Source organism: Nerophis ophidion, linkage group LG23 (assembly GCF_033978795.1).
Source record: "Nerophis ophidion isolate RoL-2023_Sa linkage group LG23, RoL_Noph_v1.0, whole genome shotgun sequence".
In the NCBI taxonomy this organism is placed as follows: Eukaryota; Metazoa; Chordata; class Actinopteri; order Syngnathiformes; family Syngnathidae; genus Nerophis; species Nerophis ophidion.
In genome coordinates, this window is record NC_084633.1 from 8842967 (window position 1) to 8864767 (window position 21801).

Consider the following 21801-nt stretch of genomic DNA (forward strand, 5'->3'; position numbering starts at 1 on the left):
CATTAGTTAATTTCAGGTGGTTAATCAAAGATCCATACACCATAATCTGATATGATTTCATAGTTTAAAGCACTATTTATGTATTTATTATGATAAATAAGTGCTAAAAATGTTTTTGCTTGCGCGCTTTGCACGCTCACATGAATTATTTGTGCCCCAGGTGTGCCCCAGTACAGTATTAGGTCTAGTGACGCCCCTGTTATAAACAATGTGAGGATGTGAGGAGCTCTACAACCCGTGACGTCACGCGCACATCGTCTGCTACTTCCGGTACAGGCAAGGCTTTTTTATTAGCGACCAAAAGTTGCGGACTTTATTGTCGATGTTCTCTATTAAATACTCTCAGCAAAAATATGGCAATATCGCGAAATGATCAAGTATGAAACATAGAATGGACCTGCTATCCCCGTTTAAATAAGAACATCTAATTTCAGTAGGCCTTTAAATAAATCTGTTTAATTTTTCTACCATTGATGTACTTAAAAATGTGTGTTATTTTAATTTGTGAAGCAAATAAACCGACTCCTCTTCATTACAATTGTTGCTGTGTGTTGATTTAACGATATCTGCATCCGAGTTGTATCCCGTGCGTTGAGACTGGTGCATGTGTGATGCTAAGGATCCTCTCCAAAAGTCTGGTTTCCAATTGCATAATCCAGGTGTGTGAGTCTATTCAAAAACAGTGTTTTCTAGGGCTGTAGTAGGCTTATTTTGAGAAGTCGGACTAATTTAGTGCATGGACATGTCTGAGTGTCACTGTTCAAACTGTGTGTAATGTTACAGTGGCCTAAAATATTGAATCCATCCATCCATTTTTTCTACCGCTTATTCCGTTTGGGGTTGCGGGGGGCGCTGGTGCTTATCTCAGCTACAATCGGGTGGAAGGCGGCGTACACCCTGGACAAGTCGCCACCTCATCACAGAAAATATTAAATATACTTGTTGAATAAAACCTCTGCTTTGTTTTTAATGATTACGTGGGCCTACTACGCTACTGTATTTTTAAGTTGGTCATTATCGTGGTATTTGGAGAGCCAATCGTCTTCTGAAGTGGTACGTGATGAAAAATCTGTTTGAGAACTGCTGCTGTATTTATTTTTAAACATATTTAATGGTCTATCTACTTAAAACTTTTACAAAACTTTTTTTTTTTTAACATCATTTACTTTTATTTTTCTCTATCACTGCATAAACCCTCGTCAATGGTATCACTTGCATTTATCCATCCATTTTCTACCGCTTATTCCCTTTCGGGGTCGCGGGGGGCGCTGGCGTCTATCTCAGCTACAATCGAGCGGAAGGCGGAGTACACCCTGGACAAGTCGCCCCCTCATCGCAGGGCCAGCACAGATAGACAGACAACATTCACACTCACATTCACACACTAAGGCCAATTTAGTGTTGCCAATCAACCTATCCCCAGGTGCATGTCTTTGGAAGTGGGAGGAAGCCGGAGTACCCGGAAGGAACCCACGCATTCACGGGGAGAACACACTTGCATTTAATGATTTACAATTTTAGTTGTTTCAACATAATTTTCTTTACTTCAGCTATATGTCTCTATTCTTTTTTTCTAGTCATTAAAAATGGTTTCAGGCATGTTGATTATTTTATATTATTATTAATGCAACTTAAGCATGTCCCGAAAGTCATAAACCACGCCAGTGGGTACTAACCTCCCTGGTTGAGGAACATTTCCTACCAAACGCCCATTTCTTGAGAAAACAAAGTGAAAGTGAAAATTCACATACAGTATTCCACGTCCACGCTTATCTGTGCCATAACCCGGTACCGCTGACCGAATGACAGACGTGTCTTTCGCGGTGCAGGTAAGACGAAGCTCTCAAAAAGCTCAACGACATTGTTCATTATGATCTTCATCTTGGGTGTCTATTTTGTGGTTGAAACCCGACTGTATTTTTGCTGCGCAGTTTTAGTACAGTGCTTCTAATAGGGAACATCTTGTTAAAATGCTTCGACGACGCTCTTGTATAAGAAGGTTCGAAAGTATACTGACATGTTTGGTGATATATTTTCTATTTTATACACTGCATATTATATATTCCCGTTGATGTTTGCCATTGCTAGCAGATGAGCTCTTATAAACCGGAAGTGGACATTGAGTCCAAATATGATGATACAACTAAAGATCCTTTCTTATCGTGAGGGATCACCGTGTCTTTCAAAATGGTTCCTAATTTGTAGGCGCGCGAAAGCTGTGTTATGACTAGTTTTGTCAAGAGTGTACAATATGAATGTATCTTCTTGTGTGTGGACCTGCTTTCTAAAGCCAGTGTTTTATTGAGCCTAAAAACATCTTTATTATTTTATTCCCAGTATATTACATCCCTTTTCCTGAGACTGTAGGTATCAATCAGCTTTATTATTCTCATGACTATTTCTTTGAATATTCTTTTACATTTTAATTCAGTTAAAGACATGCACCTGGGCATAGGCCATACTTGCCAACCTTTAGACCTCCGAATTTGGAAGATTGGACAGCGTTAAGGGGGAGGAGTATATTTATAGCTAGAATTCACTAAAATTATATATATATATATATATATATATATATATATATATTAGGGCTGAGCAACGGTGGCAGAGGGGTTAGTGCGTCTGCCTCACAATACGAAGGTCCTGCAGTCCTGGGTTCAAATCCATGCTCAGGATCTTTCTGTGTGGAGTTTGCATGTTCTCCCCGTGAATGCGTGGGTTCCCTCCGGGTACTCCGGCTTCCTCCCACTTCCAAAGACATGCACCTGGGGATAGGTTGATTGGCAACACTAAAATTGGCCCTAGTGTGTGAATGTGAGTGTGAATGTTGTCTGTCTGTGTTGGCCCTGCGATGAGGTGGCGACTTGTCCAGGGTGTACCCCGCCTTCCGCCCGATTGTAGCTGAGATAGGCGCCAGCGCCCCCCGCGACCCCGAACGGGAATAAGCGGCAGAAAATGGGGGGAGGGCTGAGCAACGATTAAAAATTGTAATCAAAGTTAATCGCACTATGTCTCAGATTAATCGCGATTAACTGCATTGTATACGCAAAGCCCAATAATGAATTCAAAAGTAGTGTGTAATGCACCTTTATTGGAATATTCTCCCACATGAACAAAACCGCCAAAACATTTGTTGTGCAAACACAATTTAAATCAGTACTTGTTAAACAGTAGCAGTTAAATAACATATTTTATAAAAATCAACTCAAAAAATGTAAATACAAACATTTAAGCTTATTGCCACTGCCAGGGTATTTAAGTTATCCGGTTTGTTATGGAAAATAAATATAATCTACATACAAATCTCTGAGCCACAATCATAACATCTGAACAGGCAATTTCTGAGGTAACAGCAGAAACATTTTTTTTATCAGGGTCTTATGTTTAAAAAACCTATATTATAGGTAGTGGGCTGTTTTAGGGAATTTTTGATCAAATTATCCGTAGTAGCAATATTAATAATGTTGTGTTTATTCTGCGTAGTGCACTTAAAATAATTATGACCATATCTAGGAATTGATATAATGGGAATTTTCCGATTGTTTGCTTGGTGCTTTGATAAACTGAACGCATCATATACATGGTACTATTTGTGATGTTATGAGCCAGGGGAAAAAAGAACTACCCTACCCAGCATGCAACAGGAGTGACGAGCATGCGCGGTAGCCCGGTATAGGTTGTGTCGCCATGACGGCATCTTGTATGTTGTGATATGCACGCTCTGAAAGCAAACGTTAAGAACTCAGCCAACACGCCTCGTCTGCATTATTCATAAATAGACAGACAACACAAATACTCCGCTGCTTCACAAGCTGCTGGATGTAGCCGGCAAAGTATTCCCATGCTAGCTAGCCGGTCTAGCAAGCACGTGTCATTCAGTCCAAAACGGCCCGATCTATCCACATTCAGAATTGTCTGGCGGTTGTAAGTGATCCCGGAGTGACCACGCTGTAAGCTAGCCATGAAATTTGCAGAATTGTCCGGTATTTTTGCCAAATGTTCCATCTTTACCAAGAGCCCCTCGACGCCGAAGTATATCCGGGAGATGCCATCTTGTTAAGAAAAGGCGTTAACAAAATAAAAGCATGTAAACAACATACGCAAATGTGCGATAAAATAATTGTCAGCGTTAATAGATTGATGAGTTAACGCGTAATTAACGCATTAGTTTGCCCACCCCTAATATATATATATATATATATATATATATATATATATATATATATATATATATATACATACACACACACACACACACACACAGAGGTGGGTAGAGTAGCCAGAAATTGTACTCAAGTAAGAGTACTGTTACTTTAGAGATGTATTACTCAAGTAAAAGTAAGGAGTAGTCACCCAAATATTTACTTGAGTAAAAGCAAAAAGTATGTTGTGAAAAAACTACTTAAGTACTGAGTAACTGATGAGTAACCTGTTTGTTTAATGATTACGGCAACAAATAATGCACAAAAACATAAAAATAGCAATGAGCAAATTCAGAGCCAGGAATATCTCTTAAGCAACTAAAACAATAATGTATATAAAATAATTATACATTAAAATGATAAATATTGAGGCAAATTGAGCCTCAATAACTTAACAACACCATAGGCTCAGTAGGCATTGATTGATTAACCAGTACAGTACATATTCCGTACAATTGACCACTAAATGGTAACACTCCAATAAGTTTTTCAACATTAATCAGTTACTTAATAAATTACCAAGTCGAGGTGATCTACCTCATATATACATATACACACACACATATATACGTATATATACATATATATATATGTATCCGTATATATGATGTCCTTAAAAATGTGTGTTATTTTAATTTGTGAAGCAAATAAACCGACTCCTCTTCATTACAATTGTTGCTGTGTGTTGATTTAACGATATCTGCATCCGAGTTGTATCCCGTGCGTTGAGACTGGTCCATGTGTGATGCTAAGGATCCTCTCCAAAAGTCTGGTTTCCAATTGCATAATCCAGGTGTGTGAGTCTTTTCAAAAACAGTGTTTTCTAGGGCTGTAGTAGGCTTATTTTGAGAAGTCGGACTAATTTAGTGCATGGACATGTACTGAGTGTCACTGTTCAAACTGTGTGTAATGTATGTAATATATCTATATATATATATATATATATATATATATATATATATAGATATATATATATATATATATATATATAGATATATATATATATCTATATATATATATATGTAAATATATGTATATATATATATATATATATATATGTAAATATATGTATATATATATATATATATATATATATATATATATATATATATATATATATATATATATATATATATATATATATAGTGTAAATATATGTATATATGAACACAACGAGTTGAGTTTATACCAAAAAGTTATATTTTGGTTTCATCTGACCACATGACATTCTCCCAATCCTCTGCTGTATCATCCATGTATCCATTTTGGTATAAACTCAACTCGTCGTGTTTGGAGGAAGAAGAATACTGAGTTGCATCCCAAGAACACCATACCTACTGTGAAGCATGGGGGTGGAAACATCATGCTTTGGGGCGGTTTTTCTGCTAAGGGGACAGGACGATTGATCCGTGTTTAGGAAAGAATGAATGGGGCCATGTATCATGAGATTTTGAGGCAAAATCTCCTTTCATTAGTGAGAGCTTTAAATGGTTAACCAAATACTTATTTTCCACCATAATTTACAAATAAATTCTTTAAAATTCCTACAATGTGAATTCCTGTTTTTTTTTTTACATTCTGTCTCTCACAGTTGAAGTGTACCTATAATGAAAATTACAGACCTCTGTCATCATTTTAAGTGAGAGAACTTGCACAATCGGTGGCTGACTAAATACTTTTTTGCCCCACTGTATATATATATATATATATATATATATATATATATATATATATATGCACATACATAGTTAAAAACATATATACTGTAAATATGTTTATACAGTATATACATTTACACACACACACATCTGTATGTATATAGATATATATATCTACACATACATACATCCATTCATCCATTTTCTACCACTTATTACACATACATACATACAAGAAATACTTGAATTTCAGTGTTCATTTATTTACACATATACACACACACACACACACACACATAATGGGCAGCACGGTAGGAGAGGGGTTAGTGCATCTGCCTCACAATACAAAGGTCCTGAGCAGTCCTGGGTTCAGTCTCGGGATCGGGATCTTTCTGTGTAGAGTTTGCATGTTCTCCCCGCGACTGTGTGGGTTCCCTCCGGGTTCCCTCCGGGTACTCCGGCTTCCTCCCAAAGACATGCACCTGGGGATAGGTTGATTGGCAACACTAAATTGGCCCTAGTGTGTGAATGTGAGTGTGAATGTTGTCTTTCTATATGTGTTGGCCCTGCGATGAGGTGGCGACTTGTCCAGGGTGTACCCCGCCTACCGCCCGAATGCAGCTGAGATAGGTTCCAGCAACCCCAAAAGGGACAAGCGGTAGAAAATGGATGGATGGAGACACCCATAACACTCCTTTGTACTCATTGTTGTATTTGAAAGTGCAATGCTTTGCAGCCAGTAGCAAAGCCTTTGAAGGAGCATAGGTGTGGGCAGCATCTGTTACATTTAATTTGCGGGAAAGGAGTGAGTTCAGAATTGAATTGTCCATCTTCGTTCTATTCTCTGTCACTATTTTTTTTTTGGACATTACTACTTGCTGTAGTTTTGCAGCAATGCATGATGGGTTTACGGATGTTGTGTGTCAGCGTATTAACGTGTCGGCCGGAATAAACACACGCCGAGAAATAGCTCCGTGCCTGCCTACTTTATGAGTTGTAGATAAACCTATGGATAGCGAAGACATATATAATAGTCTCCTTCTTGTTGTGTGTGCAGTTGTGCACTCTCCAAAAGCCGTAGATGTTATAACGTGACTGAGCCGGCACGCTGTTTATGTTGAGGAAAAGTGGACGTGACGAAAGGCTGTCGTCACTCAGGTGCGGCTGGAAATCGGGAGAAATTCGTGAGAATTGTTGTACTGGGAGATTTTCGGGAGAGGCACTGAAATTCGGGAGTCTCCCGGAAAATTCGGGATGGTTGGCAAGTATGGCTTAGGCGCCTATCTACATTTCTGCCAGTGGGTGCTCGGCGTGTGTGGAATAAAAAAAAATAGTCCATATACAACCCATATGATTTGTGACTTTATTATTCTGTAAAACGGACCAAACTCGCCACAAAATTAACTACAACAAGGTACTACGGCTTCCTCCCACCTCCAAAAACATGCACCTGGGGATAGGTTGATTGGCAACACTAAATTGGCCCGAGTGTGTAAATGTGAGTGTGAACGTTGTCTGTCTGTCTGTGTTGGCCCTACTTTGAGGTGGCGACTTGTCCAGGGTGTACCCCGCCTTCAGCTCGAGTGCAGCTGGGAGACGCTCCGGCACCCCGGTGACACCGAAAGGGATAAGCGGTAGAAAATAGATGGATGGATGGATGTCTTGGTTGATCCACTTGAAAGTGAAATACATCTCTTCTTGTTGGGACCAGGGTGAGTTATTCAATTTGATATTTTTTTGTGTGTTTTATAGCTCTAAAGTCTTAAAAATGAAGTGTTCAAAGTGTGGTCGCAATTGTAAGAAGAAAGCCAAGTTCTGCAGCAACTGTGGCAAAAATTTGTCTCTCCAGCCTCCCAACAGCCTCGGTAAGAAACATTTTGCAAATCATATACACAATTTGATGATTATGGGCTGCATACGTATAAGAAATGCACTTGTGCTAATTATATGTAACCCTTAAAAAATACTATACCTACACAAAAATAAAGCCTTATATGCAACGCATTGTTCGGGCACAAGGAAAAGAGGCCACTTCTCTATCTTGATATATTGGACAATTACCTTGATCCTTTAGCAGCATTTTGATCAGTTTGAACTCTTTAATTCACATCAAGGGAATGAACTAATGTCCTTGGAGGCAGATTTGGAAGAAGACACATCACAGAAACTCACCAAAAATACCTCCAGTGGGCCAAATGACAAGAGCATTGTCAACTCAAAGAAAAAGGTAAAACACTCTTAACCTTTTTTTTTTAACATTGTTAAAAATATGTTTCCACTCATATCAGCCCTGTCTAATGCACATGTGTCAAACTCAAATCTGTTCCGCCACATCCAATGTTGGCGTTAACGCACTTTTTGTGTCTTTTTACGCCCTGAAATCAGAAAGGACACGCATTTCCGGAAGTTCACGCGTTTGGGACGCAGATTTTTTTTTTTTTTTACAGACACTGCCTTCTCCGGGTCAAAACTCGGGTTTGCTTGTTTTTTTTAATCGATTATGGATTTCCGAAGGTGTTTTGTTTTGTTTATATTTGGCGGTGTTGTACCAAAATGTGATTGCCTGCCAAAAATGTCTTTCCTTGGCGGGAGCGCGCACCACTCGCTAAAACTGCATTTTTTGGTTTCGTCTGTCAACAGCGGATTACTACGTGTGAAACTAACACTTTAACTTCGTGGTTATTGTAACGCTATGTGTTTGACATTATTTAAGCGATTATCGTGTCCGGAAAATGACAGATTGCCTTTTTTGTGGTATTAATGAGATTTAACGGACTGTTGTTAGTCAGATGTTGATGTGATAAAACCTTTTTCTTGTTTGGAAGATACATACAATTGTAATTGTTACTTCTAAGTGCACATAATACATATTTATAAAGTGTTTAGATTTATTCATTGATGTAAAATGTTCATTGCAAGTAACAAAAAGTGATTCAAAGTAATATTTTGATATTTACACATCGCATATTTACACATGCATAATTGACTAGAATACCCATATGTGAATTACATATATCAAAATCATGTACCTACTGTATTGTTTACATGTTGAAATACCCTTAACAAAGCTAAAATATAACCAAACAACCACGTTGCTGCTGCCAAAAATGTATTTCAAGTAATATTTTGATACTGACAAATCTTATCTCTGCGTATTTTATCAGAATACACTCTTGGGCTTTACAAATATCAAAATCAAGTACCTCCTGTACTGTTTATTTGTTAAAATACCCTTCAAATCCATTTTTGGCAGTAGCAAAGGGGTCATTTGGGTAGATTTTAGTTTTGTAAATGGTATTTCAACAAGTAAATAATACAGTGGGTTCTTAATTTTGATATATGTAATGCCCATAAGGATATTCTGGTAAAATATGCAGAGATGAGATGTGTCAGTGGTCCTCGTCAGCCAGAGAACTTTGATTTTGGGGCGGCAGCGGTAAAATTTAGATCCATGAAGGAAAGAAGAAAATTAATTAATGTTTATAACTGAATACATTTAAATATGCATAAAAAATTGTTTTCTTTTGTACAATTTTGTTTAATGAATTAAGTAACATTTATGACAACCTTTTTCCAAAACCGTATACAATGTGAGATATAGCAGGATAATGCACACATTTGTAATTTGTTTTCAAAACCGTTACAAAACAGTGGGACCCCAACAATTTTCTTTGGGACCCCATTTTTATGACTTAATGGGGTCCCTAGGACAAGCCAAGAAATAATGTATGTACTTAATCTGTCCTACTATATGTATTGACTGTTTCTTTTTTGTGTGAAAAAATATGTAATGCACAAAATTGCATGTGTTTTAAACTTGAATATCATCTGCTCATGCAACAAATATTATATCATTAATAGAGGCGACAATCTTTAGGCCCTTCACAATTCGCATCGTTTCTGATAAATGATGTGAGGATTCGATTCAGAATCGATTCTCGATTTAACACGATTCAAACCCATCCATCCATTTTCTACTGCTTGTCCCTCTCGGTGTCGCGGGGGTGCTGGAGCCTATCCCAGCTGCATTCAGGCGGAAGGCGGGGTATACCCTGGACAAGTCGCAACTTCATTCTTGCAAAGTACTATTTGGTATAATAAAACTTTACAAAACAGGTTACGGGTTACAAAACCTCATTTTGGTTGGTGACGTATGCCTTATAGGCGCAGCGGGTAAGTATGGATATGGCCTAAAAAGGTATTTATAAAAAGTGATTCTTCTTTTTTTTTTGTAAATCAATTATTCACCAACCTAGAATTGAAATAAATAAGAATCGCGTTTCAGATGTCAATCAATTTTTATCAGCTCCCCTAATTATTATACCGGTATACAGTAATACAACTTGCTAGTCAAAATAATAATACATACATAAATATCCACTCGTCACCTTGACTTATGACGTCAAAGCAAGTTACGCATCAATTTGTATGTACAGAAATCAAATGCATAGGCAATTGTGTAATAATATAATGAGGCGATTATTCGTTTCTATTCATACATTCACTGTTACAAGCGGCCCTTTGAAGGCAGCCATAACTGCAATGTGGCCCTCTTTGAAAACGCGTTTGACAACCCTGGTCTAATGAGATCCATTTAAAGGTATTATTTGGGGATGATACATCTGCGTTTTGTTCAGGAGAGAACACACGGAAGCTAATACAAATAATAACAGAAGAAATGAACAAGTTAAAAAGATGGTTTGACAAAAACAGACTATCTTTGAATCTAAGTAAAACTAAAATAATGCTATTTGGTGACAGAAGAAGAGAAAGTCAAACACAAATACAAATAGACGGAATTGAAATTGAAAGAGTAAATGAAACCAAATTTCAAGGTATAATGATTGATGATAAATTGAACTGTAAATCTCATGTAAAAAAAACAAAAAACAACATAAAGTAGCAAGAAACACCTCAATAATGAATAAAGCATGATCTAGACCAAAAATCACTTCATGTTCTCTACTGCTCGCTAGTGTTACCATATTTAAGTTATTGTGTAGAAATATGGGGAGATAACTACAAAAGTACACTTTATTTATTAATGCTGTTACAAAAAAGATCAATTAGAATAATACATAATGTTGGATATAGAGAACATACAAACCCTTTATTTATTGAATCAAAATACTGAAATTCCACGACTTAGTGAATTTGCAAACAGCTAAAATTCTTGCTACCCAAGAATATACAACAATTCTTCTCAAAAAAAGAGGAGAAATATAATCTGCGAGAAAAATGTAATTTAAAGCATTGTATGCACGTACAGCACTTAAGACCTTCAGTATATCTGTATGTGGAATTAAATTATTGAATGGATTAAGCAAAGCAATCAAACAATGTAGTCAAGTCAAGTCAATTTTATTCATATAGCATGTTTACAACAACTTTTAAATTGAATCAAAGTGCTTATAAGGTTAAAAAAAACATAGAGCAACAGAAACAAAAACCAAACAAATAACATAAACAATGAAGGAGCTAATAATGTACTAATATGATCCACTTCAAGAAACTCTTCAAACTCAAAGTGTTAATAAAGTACAAGAACCATGATAAACATTCTGAATTTATTTCATCCATTCATTTTCAAAATAACCTTACTTATCTCATCGAATGGAATATAACTTACTTCACCAATTATTTATTTATTTATTTTTAATGTAATTACTTATGGAATACATTGTAAATAAATTTAGAACAGGAAGTGAACAAAAGTTTTAGCAACTGTTATGTAAAGACAAGGGGTAGGATTAAATAAACTCTGCTTCTTCCTACTCCTTTTCGAACATGTTGAAAAGAGAAACTGGAAAATTTTGATGTATAGTGTTGTATGCTTGCATGTTCGAAATAAACACAAACTCAACTCAACTCAACTGTGTCAAAACAATCCTGAGTGCGTCGCTAAGAAGTTGGTGCATGCGTACTGCGAAACCCGGTCACGGAAAGCAAGATTTGAAGGCTCCATTATGCTACATTACATTATGCTTTCATGGATCTAAAAAAAATTCACAAGTGTTAGTAAAGGTCTGTGTTCCATGCTTTTCACACAGACAAAAAAAGATGTCATGGCAAAGTAATGAGCAGTAAATGAGTAATGAGTCTTCCGTCACGACTTTAGCACTTTTGCCTAACTTATGCAAATTGGGCGTGCCCGTTATCCAAGATGAGCATTATGTGGGCATTCCTAGTCAAATCTGGCCTTTTGCGTATTCTCCCATTGACTTAGTTACTTTTGTTCTTCTGCGCACCTGCGGCTGGAATAAGCCCAGCTAAAGTGAACAGATTTTTTTGCACTTGGAGTTTGGATGCAGTGTACCTCACATATAATAAAGTAATAAAATACTCTTATTTTAACTAGATCAGCAACTACATCATGACACCGTCGGAAGGCTGTGCGTAGAGCGGACACTGTAGCATAACGGATCCTAAACGCTGTGGCACCCAGTTCCTAAGATAAACATAGCAGATAGCGTTAAAATAATTATGCTTAATTCAAAACAAACACTGTGATTAATCTTAATCCTTTTATGATACCGCAATACAACATTTGTATTAATCACATGCATTAACGCGTTAACGTTGACAGCCCAAATAATATTATAGTATTTGTTGCATGATCAGATATTAGCATTTCAAACATGTGCAATTCCATGCAATACATACATTTTCAAATGGAAAGAACAAATAGATTTAGTAAGAAAGATGAAACACTTTATTGATGCACTTTATTACCAGGCTTTTGCGGGCCCCATAAAATGATGCGGCAGCCAATCTCAAGCGACCCCTTTCTGTCTATGTTCAGCAATATATAGAAATCTGCCAAGAAAAATAACAATGCCCGGTTTTGATTGACAGGTATTCATTTGGTATAGAGGTTTGGTAAAAAGCAGTCTTTGGTACAGATTATGTATTGTATCTTGATAACTCATACGTGTGTGTATCCAATGTAGTAGTTGGTGAATTTTATTGTTCAAATTGTGGTTTTGTTTTAGCAGAACACTGACCTAATTCTTTTTTTTTATGTTTTTTAGAAAAAAAAGAGAAAGAGGGACAGAAAGAGTAAAGATGGTATCTTACCAACATCAAACAAAGACACACCCTCTTCATTGATAAGTCAAACATCGGAAAATGTCATGGATTCCGTTCAACAAGAGTTCTCATCACAAGAAAGCTTGTCTAGCAACAACAGTAATACACAGGCTGGTGGCAGTGATAGTGAAACGACTGAAACAAGTAGAACACCCACATCTGAAGTCACTTCGGATAAACTTATCACTGAAGGGAGCGATGCACAAACATCTGGTCAAGCTTCAGCAGCTATGACTGGGGACTCTACCTCTAAGGACCCCACCAGTTTAGAAGCTAGCTCAGGTTTTGGCAAAGGCAACAAAGCTAACAACAAAAAGTCTCAAAGACCTCGAAGCGACAACTCCAACGCCAAAGATCAACAAGTCACCTCTGAGAAACCTTCACTTGACCGTAACCCCAACGGGATTCCAGAAATGACAGCAAAATCAAAACTGACCGAAAATGAAAAGAAGGAGCAAAACCATAAGCAATCTAGTACTACACAACAAAGAATGGTCTTTGGCCCTCAGACGCCATCTAAGGTAACACTAAATGCAAAGTAAACATAAACAGTTAAGACCATTCATCCTGCTCTGTTTTAAGGGGTCTATTTTTTTCAAGGAACATAATGCAGACATCGGCTCCAGCGTAGACATGCCGGTTGCAGTGGAGCACATGGCGGATGATGCATTATCCAATATGTTGCCACTTGAACTGATACAAAAAAAGTTAGTTTTTTTTTTTAGTTGGCCACACTTTTCTGCTGACATGTAATACAAATTAAAACATAATCGTAGCAATAACGCTATGTTTTCCCTTTTGGTTGTCTGAATCAGGAAGACAAACATGACTTCTTGCAAAACCAGAATGACAATTTACTTCCACGCCGTCCTCTCAAAAGACTTCAATCTTGACCCGAGTAAAGATCTCGTCTACATCAGGGCTGGATCTCATATTGGAACATGGGCTGAAAATGCAGTTCAGCTAGGTGTGACCAGGTACTAATAATAGTGGATATGGTGTATTGACACACTTGTTTATTGGGTTGTGAAGCATTTACAGTATAAGATGATATGATGACATTTCCACTGGTTGCTCACACTGACTGATTTATTTAAGACTTCCTGTGTCGTCCTCCTCTCTTTTCTCCGTCTGTTTTTTTGCAGAGATTATGGGGAACATGGGTATTTGGTCGAAGGCAGTATGGAAACAACAAAAGATGAGGCTGTGTCTGTGTCAATACCATACAAATATGCTGTCTACAAGGCAGAACAGAAAAAAAATGTGTATGAGTACATCTACAAATTGGATTCTGCCCACATTACTAACAGATGCTTGTTTGTGAAAGACCACCTCCTTAACAAAGACGGTATGGAAAATTTGAACTCTTTTCAAATAGACTTCTGGCTCGTTAAGTCCTAATACATTTCTGTTGTATCCTTTTGATAAAGGGGACTGGCATCAATATGATGACATTGTCTGTATTCAGCCATCAAAAAGCATGTCAGACACAATTAAAGATTATGTCCATTGGCCCAACCAGAAGAAACCACTTGTTCAAGGCAGAGAGATCGCTGGGAGAATAATGCTGGGCAGGATATTTGAGCTTCTCAGCGACTGGACTGACATCAATGTGTCAAGTTTTTTACTCCAGCTGAATCAGTTCTTTCAGGTCTATTCAAACCCATATGTTTATGAGGTCAAACAGCACAAATGGTCATCCTTAAACTACGGAGAGGATGAAGTAAGTTCAGTCATTGTGTAGAAACCTCCATTCACATGTTGCCAAGTCCTTTTTCACCCTTTTGCATTTATGATTTGATTTCCTAGGTGAAGGAGATGATGAAGGAATTCATGCTGACACAAATGACTCCTCAATTACTGAAGGATGAAAATGCAGAGAGTGTGTACATTAAAGATCCTCTGCGAGCGGCTGTGATCGTGCTCTATGTGTGTAGAACATACACCATCAAACTGGACTCGACCGCGCTCCTCTGCCTATGCAGTGCACTGTGTTTACCCAAACTAAACAGAAACGACTTCCTCCAGTACTGGGAAAAGATTTCACAGGATATTGCTGTTCTTAAAGGGTAAAGAAGAATTACTGCAACTTACAGCAGAAAAGTGTTTTGTAATCACACAATCAGCACATTGTTGTCTGTCTTTTAGGCTACCAAGTCATTTGTTGTCACTCATAAACACTGTGAAGCACAATGGAGATCCCAACTGGATTTTGGTGTTACCGCTCTTTCACCTCATCAAAGGCTCCACAAAACCCTTTGAGACACTGACTTCCAGCAGCTCTGAGTTTGACTTGTCGATGGCAGGTCTGCAAGGAGTCTGGGACCAGGGATATAAAATGAACAGTCATGACAAGAAGTAAGAACACCATCAACATTACATTACATACATATCTCATTGATTTTCTAAAAAAATCTGTACAACTTCAGACGTTACCGGTATTATAGAGATAATTTCAAATAGTTGGTGATGTAAGTGAGGCCTGTCCAAAGACACCAGTTGTTGACCAGAGGGATGAGCGATATGGCCTAAGATCTATATTGCAGCCTCCTGCGAAAACAATGTATATCATAATATTTTTTGCCGTATAAATGATAATAGAACCATTTAAAAAAAAATTAATATGGCTAATTTTGCTGCTGCTGAAGTATGCATTAACAAATTTCAGCATTTCCAGTTGTATTATTTTTTTCAAAACTCTTATTAATCTAATTGCTAATTTACTGTTAATATCTGATTACTTTCTACTGTAACATGGTTCTATCTCTACTTTTGTTAAAGTGTAATAAACGCTTATTTTTCTGTTTACTTTACAATAATTTCAGGCGATACCAGAAATTGTAGTGTCGATCCAATACTAAGTAGTTACAGAGGCAGTATGGTTCATACTAGGGGTGTGAATCTTTGGGAACACAACGATTTGATCCGATTCCTGTAAAAAAATTAAAATAGTATTTATATGTGTGTGTATATGTGTACGGAAAATATTCAGACCCCTTAAAATTTAGATTTGTCACTCTTTGTTTTATTGAAGCCATTAGCTAAAATCAAAAAGTTTCTTTTTATTTTTTATTATTGTACACACTGTTCTCCATCTTGACAGAAAAAAACAGAATTGTAGACATTTTTGCAAATGTTTAAAAAAATTAAAACTGAAATATCACATGGTCATAAGTATTCAGACCCTTTGCTGTGACACTCATAAACTCACATACTGTCCATGTCTTCTGAGCCTCCTTGGTATGGTTCCGATCCTTTTTTTGGAGTGCTGCTGTGTTAAGATAAACTGATTAGACTTGATTTAGAAAAGCAAACACCTGTCTATTTAAGACCTTACAGCTCCAGTGCATGTCAGAGCAAATGAGAATCATGAGGTCGACAGAAATGCCCAAGGAACTCAGACACATAATTGTGGCAAGGAAACAGATCTGGCCAAGGTTACAAAATAATTTCTGCAGCACTCAAGGTTCCTAAGAGCACAAGGGCCTCCATAATCCTTAAATGGAAGAAATTTGGGACGACCACAACTCTTATTGGACCTGGCCGTCCAGCCAAACTGAGTAATCGTGGGCGAAGAGCCTTGGTGAGAGAGGTAAATAAATACCCAGCGAGTAGCTGAGCTCCAGAGATGCAGTCGGGAGATGGGAGAAAGTTCCACAAAGTCAACTTGCACTGCTGCCCTCCACCAATCAGGGCTTTATGGCAGAGTGGCCCGACGGAATCCTCTCCTCAGTGCAAGTCTGCAGAGAGTTTTGTAAAAAAAAATTAAGGACTCCCAGACTATGAGAAATAACAATCACTGATCTGACTAAGATTTAACTTTTTTGTGTTAAGTCCAAGGAGTATGTGTGGAGAAAACCAGACACTGCTCATCACCTGCCCAATGCAATCCCAACGGTGAAACATAGTGGTGGCAATATCATGCTATGGGAGGTGGAGGGGGGTTCAGTGGCAGGGAGAGGATGACTGGTTGCAATTGAAAGAAAGATGAATGCAGCCAAGTACAGAGATATCCTAAAAAGAAAAACTATTCCATAGTGCTCAGGACCTCAGATTGGGCCAAAGGTTCACCTTCCAACAAGACAACGACCCTACATATATATAGCTTGGTTGGTAGAGTGGCCGTGCCAGCAACTTGAGGGTTCCCGGTTCGATCCCCGCTTCCGCCATCCTAGTCACTGCTGTTGTGTCCTTGGACAAGACACTTTACCCACCTGCTCCCAGTGCCACCCACACAGGTTTAAAAAAATAAATAAAATGTAACTTAGATATTGGGGTTTCACTATGTAAAGCGCTATATAAATATAATTCACTTCACTTCACTAACCACAAGCTAAAATAACAAAGAAGTGTCTGCTTTGGAACAACTTTGTGACCATTCTTGACTGGCCCAGCCAGAGCCCTGACTGTCCACCGACGTTCACCATCCAACCTGACAGTACTGGAGAGGATCTGCAAGGAAGAATGGCAGAGGACCCCTAAATCCAGGCGTGACAAATTTGTTGCATCGTTCCCAAGAAATTCGTGGCTGTCCTAGCTCAAAAGAGTGCTTCTACTCGATACTGACCAAAGGGTTTAAATACTTATGACCATGTGAAATGTTAGTTTTTCTTTTTTTCAAGATAGGGTACTGAGTGTACATTAACGAGAAATAAAATTAACTTTTTTGATTTTAGCAAATGGCTCCATTGAAGCAAAGAGTACAAAATTGAAAGGCGTCTGAATACTTTTACTGTTTACCAGATCCACTCGACATCCATTGCACCGGTCGCCCAGGGGTCCACACATCTGCGGCCCCCTCCAAGGTTTCTCGTTGTTTCAAATGGGTTGAGTTTTTTCTTGCCCTGATGTGGGATCTGAGCCGAGGATGTCGTTGTGGCTTGTGTAGCCCTTTGAGACACTTGTGATTAAGGGCTATATAAATGATTGATTGATTGTATGCATGTACAGATTTTTTTGTATAGATTTTTGAAAATAATGAATCGATTTAGTATCAGGATGAATAAGAATTGTGATTTGGATGTGAATACATTTTTTTGTGCACCCTTAGTTCATACCAAGGCTGATAATTAAAATGTTTATAATCATTGAATTAGTCATTTCATTATATATTTATAATCTGAAAAAAAACATGGGATTGCAGTGTAATGATGTCAATTAAATATTTAATTAATTTCTTACTATTGACTCTGATCTAAATGTGTGTCCATTGACCTATTTCCAGAGTTTGTCAACCATAACAAAAACGACAAAATAATTTTTGCTAATAAACAATATTGATATAAAATCGACCATATACTGATAATTTGCATGATATTGTTACTGTCGATATTTGTATCGAGTCGCCCGTCTTCGTTTACACTCAAGAACTTTTGGTTAGCATATTCTCCTATAGTGTGTATAGCTCTTCATCGTCTTTTGACAAAGCTATAAAAGGACCATTAATAGTTTGTGTCTCTAATTGTTAAGACGATGCTACTTGGTCTAATTACGCTATGGACTTGACTGTCCGACTATAAACCCAAAACAAGAAGAATGTGTATGGATTTGTCAAAGGTTTTTAAGTATTGTTCTGAAACTTCAGTACAATAGTATGACTTAACTAGCAAAGGTGGTGCTGCATTAGATTACTGCTGTGTTGCGATATAATGCTAATCATCATTTGGTTTCTTTTACTTTGGTTCTACAGCCAAATTGACAATTTGTATTTATTTTTGTACTTTTTAGGGCTGTGGTCAATATGATGAAAAACAATAGCCACTTGATGGAGGTGGATCCACTTGTAGTGCGGTCCTGTTTGTACCTGATGTCAATCAGTGATCTGAAAGAACACAGCTTCCAAATGAATGTCCAACTTTTGGACATTTTACAAGTCTTTACGAATAGGACACCTCCAGATATTAGCTACACTAACCGTGAGGTACAGTATGTCCTGTTTACTATGGCAGTGGTTACTAAACCTCTTAAACACAGGGACCAATTTCTCCACTAAGCAGTGGCCAGGGGGCCACTCAAATATTAACACTGAATTAGTAATCCAACTCCAGATTTTAATTGTATTCAATAATTGTATCCGACCTACTTACAGTTTACAACCTTGTCAAATGATATGAAACCATGTGTTCATGATTATTTTTTATTAGACACATAAACATTGGGCTTAGGTCAGGCTGATTAAAAAACTAACTACAAACCAAATATACTGCTGCATAAGAAGGGACTGATAAATGACCAACTTAACTCATGTGTTCATTGAAATAAAATACAGCTTCACCACTTCAGTCATAGTTCTTGTGCTTGAGAAATGTCTATGAATTTAGCTCCAGACATTTTTCTGTTTGAGATTGTCTGTACGGCCTCTAGTGGTGAAAAAGTGTATTACAACTGAGTATGGTTGGGGCTTATACCAACCACAGCTAAGAAAGAGATATTTTGGGGGCCCTTGGGGCCCTATGCAGGCATGTGATTTTTCCGTCTATAGTTGGAAATCCGTCTCTATTATCTCTGTAAAAATAAATGTCAACAGTTCCACAAAGTCATTCACATGTAATTCTGCAATTGAAAATAAATAATTGCATTTTTACTGAAATACACAGAATAATCCACCACAATGGCAATTTTTTCTGTGTATCTGATTAATGTTATTAATCATGAATAAATATTTTCATCGTTTGACACACCTGCCAACAACATAACATAGTTGCGGAAAGTCATAGTTATCCCTTAGATCCGAGAAATCCTGCAAGCGACAGCTACTAGCTGTACTTTTTTTTTTTTTAGTATGTAGCGTTCTCTTCCTATACAATAATTCTATGACTGAATTTGTAAGTCAAAAAACTATTTATTTTTATTATACTATATTATTGGTATTATTTCAAAACAGCGTTGTTCATTGTAATTAATTGAAATAATTTTTTTCTGATGCTTAGCTTCCCTAAAACACCACACATTATATACATACTGTAACATGTCTTTTTAAAGAGAAAAACAACTTTTAAATTATAAATATTATTTGAAAAGCCATATGATATAATGTACTACTAACAACTATATCAGTTTAATGAACCAATGTCATAATATGAATATACATCATTTACCTCTACCAGCAGACTGAGGGAGACTTTGAAATCCTTTTTGGTCTGATCTGATTGGCGTCTCGCCGTTTCATTAGATCTAACATGGAAAATGATCCGAGTTACCGAGGAGGTAAGGCTGGTCAATACGGCTGGTAGATATCAATGACGAACAATGTCCATAACTTTGGGTCCCAGATAGCAATGAGTAATGGCGTTGAAAAAGAAGAAATTCCTGGTTGTCCAATACTCGTAAATTGAGGTCCTTGTAAATTACCACAGTACTTATATTCCCAAAACAGCTAAACGATCTGAAATTTCCACAATCAACGCTGAGCGTAAAAGAGGTGCACGGTGAAAAGGCTACAATTGAATTAGAGCAAGAACATGTGAACTGGCACTTCTAAAACTCTAACCTAGGTTTGATTTTCATTACAGGATGTATCTGCCATTCTTTCACATGTCCAAAAATATTTACTTGAGAAGAAATACAGGTGATCTTAGTCCTATTTTCGTTTGAACTTGCAATAGCAGGGTTTTGTTCAACCATGTGCTGTTCAGTGTAATTGGTCTTTGCATAAATCACCGCAAGACTTTCTGTAAATATGCTGTCTTTAACAGTTGCTTCTCTGAGGAATATGCAAGATCGTGCCTGACAGCAACGCTGAAACTCTTTCAGAAGATTTGCAATGGAGTCAAGTCAAAAACCCTTACATCTGTGCCTGTATTGTGCATGGATCTGGTTGCTACAGTGTTTGACTTTGTTTCCCGGGTATGCAAAGTGAATCATATGTACTAAGCTGTGCCCTAATAATCGGGTTGTGGATCTAAAAAAAATAAAAATTTATTTTTTTAGGAACCTGAAGGAGTTGAACAGCATCAGTTTGAAAAAGACTTGATTACCTCAAATGCAATGCTCACTCTGAGACAATGGATGAGTTCATTCTTCAAGGAGAGTTTGTTCTTCAAGGGGATTTCTTCCCTTTATAAGATTAATTCTACAGAGGAGATGAAGGTGTGTTTGAATGTTAATATTGTTAATTTCACACAGACCCAAAATTGGGTTAATAAATGTGTCATTAAAATTTGAATAAAAAATAAAGGTTATTATTTATAGCATCACAAGCTCTGTTAAACTTAGTGTTTTGCTTAGCATTTATTAAACTCTGAGACAGATAGGTTTGTGTTGTGTTGTGTTAATTAAATATTTCAATTGAACTTTTAATTAGAACACATATGAGATTATAAATGTATTTTGTTTTCTCTTATTTCAATTATACATGCTTAATGTGCACAACAACTTTTGTCTTCTTTGGTTACATAAATATCGTGCTGTACAATGTTTTTTTCTCGCTACATGGATTATTGCTTATATAGCGCAAGTTACACTGTAATTCCCACACCAAACTATTATATATATTGTAGTATATATTGTAGAAGTGGGATGCAAAAAAATGCTTAATTTTCATTGTTTTTCTTAAGGTGTGGAATCACATCATATCCATCAACTTCAAAGATGAGGAGTGCACGCAAGAGTGGAGGAAGAAATTATCTAAGGACTTTGAGGGCAAGTACAAAAAGGTATCCGTTGCTTAATTACACATAATTTAGATCAGTGGTTCTCAACTGGTTGGGCTTCGGAACCCACCATCTCTGCTTAATGACAAACAGCGGGCCAAATTAGTCATCAATACACACAGAGTGAAATATTTCCATAATTTTGTTTCTTATTAGGTATAATGATGATGGCCAATAAAAAAACTCAAAATATGTATGTCATAA

The 21801-nt window shown here is 37.2% G+C and overlaps 1 protein-coding gene across 3 annotated transcripts in view; it reads left to right on the forward strand.

Moving 5' to 3' along the window:
• The first annotated feature begins 1690 nt into the window (after positions 1–1690).
• The window catches only part of LOC133541862 (E3 ubiquitin-protein ligase rnf213-alpha-like), a 74501-nt gene continuing 54390 nt past the window's right edge, over positions 1691–21801 (forward strand). The window contains exons 1-15 of one of the 3 annotated variants that reach the window (XM_061885565.1): positions 1691–1829; positions 7610–7722; positions 7972–8084; positions 12889–13467; positions 13547–13653; positions 13762–13923; positions 14092–14294; positions 14377–14669; positions 14756–15015; positions 15095–15304; positions 18674–18866; positions 20458–20513; positions 20641–20791; positions 20876–21034; positions 21502–21600. In XM_061885565.1, coding sequence (XP_061741549.1) covers positions 7626–7722; positions 7972–8084; positions 12889–13467; positions 13547–13653; positions 13762–13923; positions 14092–14294; positions 14377–14669; positions 14756–15015; positions 15095–15304; positions 18674–18866; positions 20458–20513; positions 20641–20791; positions 20876–21034; positions 21502–21600 — 2682 coding nt within the window. In that variant the 5' untranslated portion in view covers positions 1691–1829; positions 7610–7625. Of the gene's footprint in view, positions 1830–7609; positions 7723–7971; positions 8085–12888; positions 13468–13546; positions 13654–13761; positions 13924–14091; positions 14295–14376; positions 14670–14755; positions 15016–15094; positions 15305–18673; positions 18867–20457; positions 20514–20640; positions 20792–20875; positions 21035–21501; positions 21601–21801 lie in introns of those variants that run through there. The other 2 variants (XM_061885566.1, XM_061885567.1) reach the window with 2 other exon arrangements.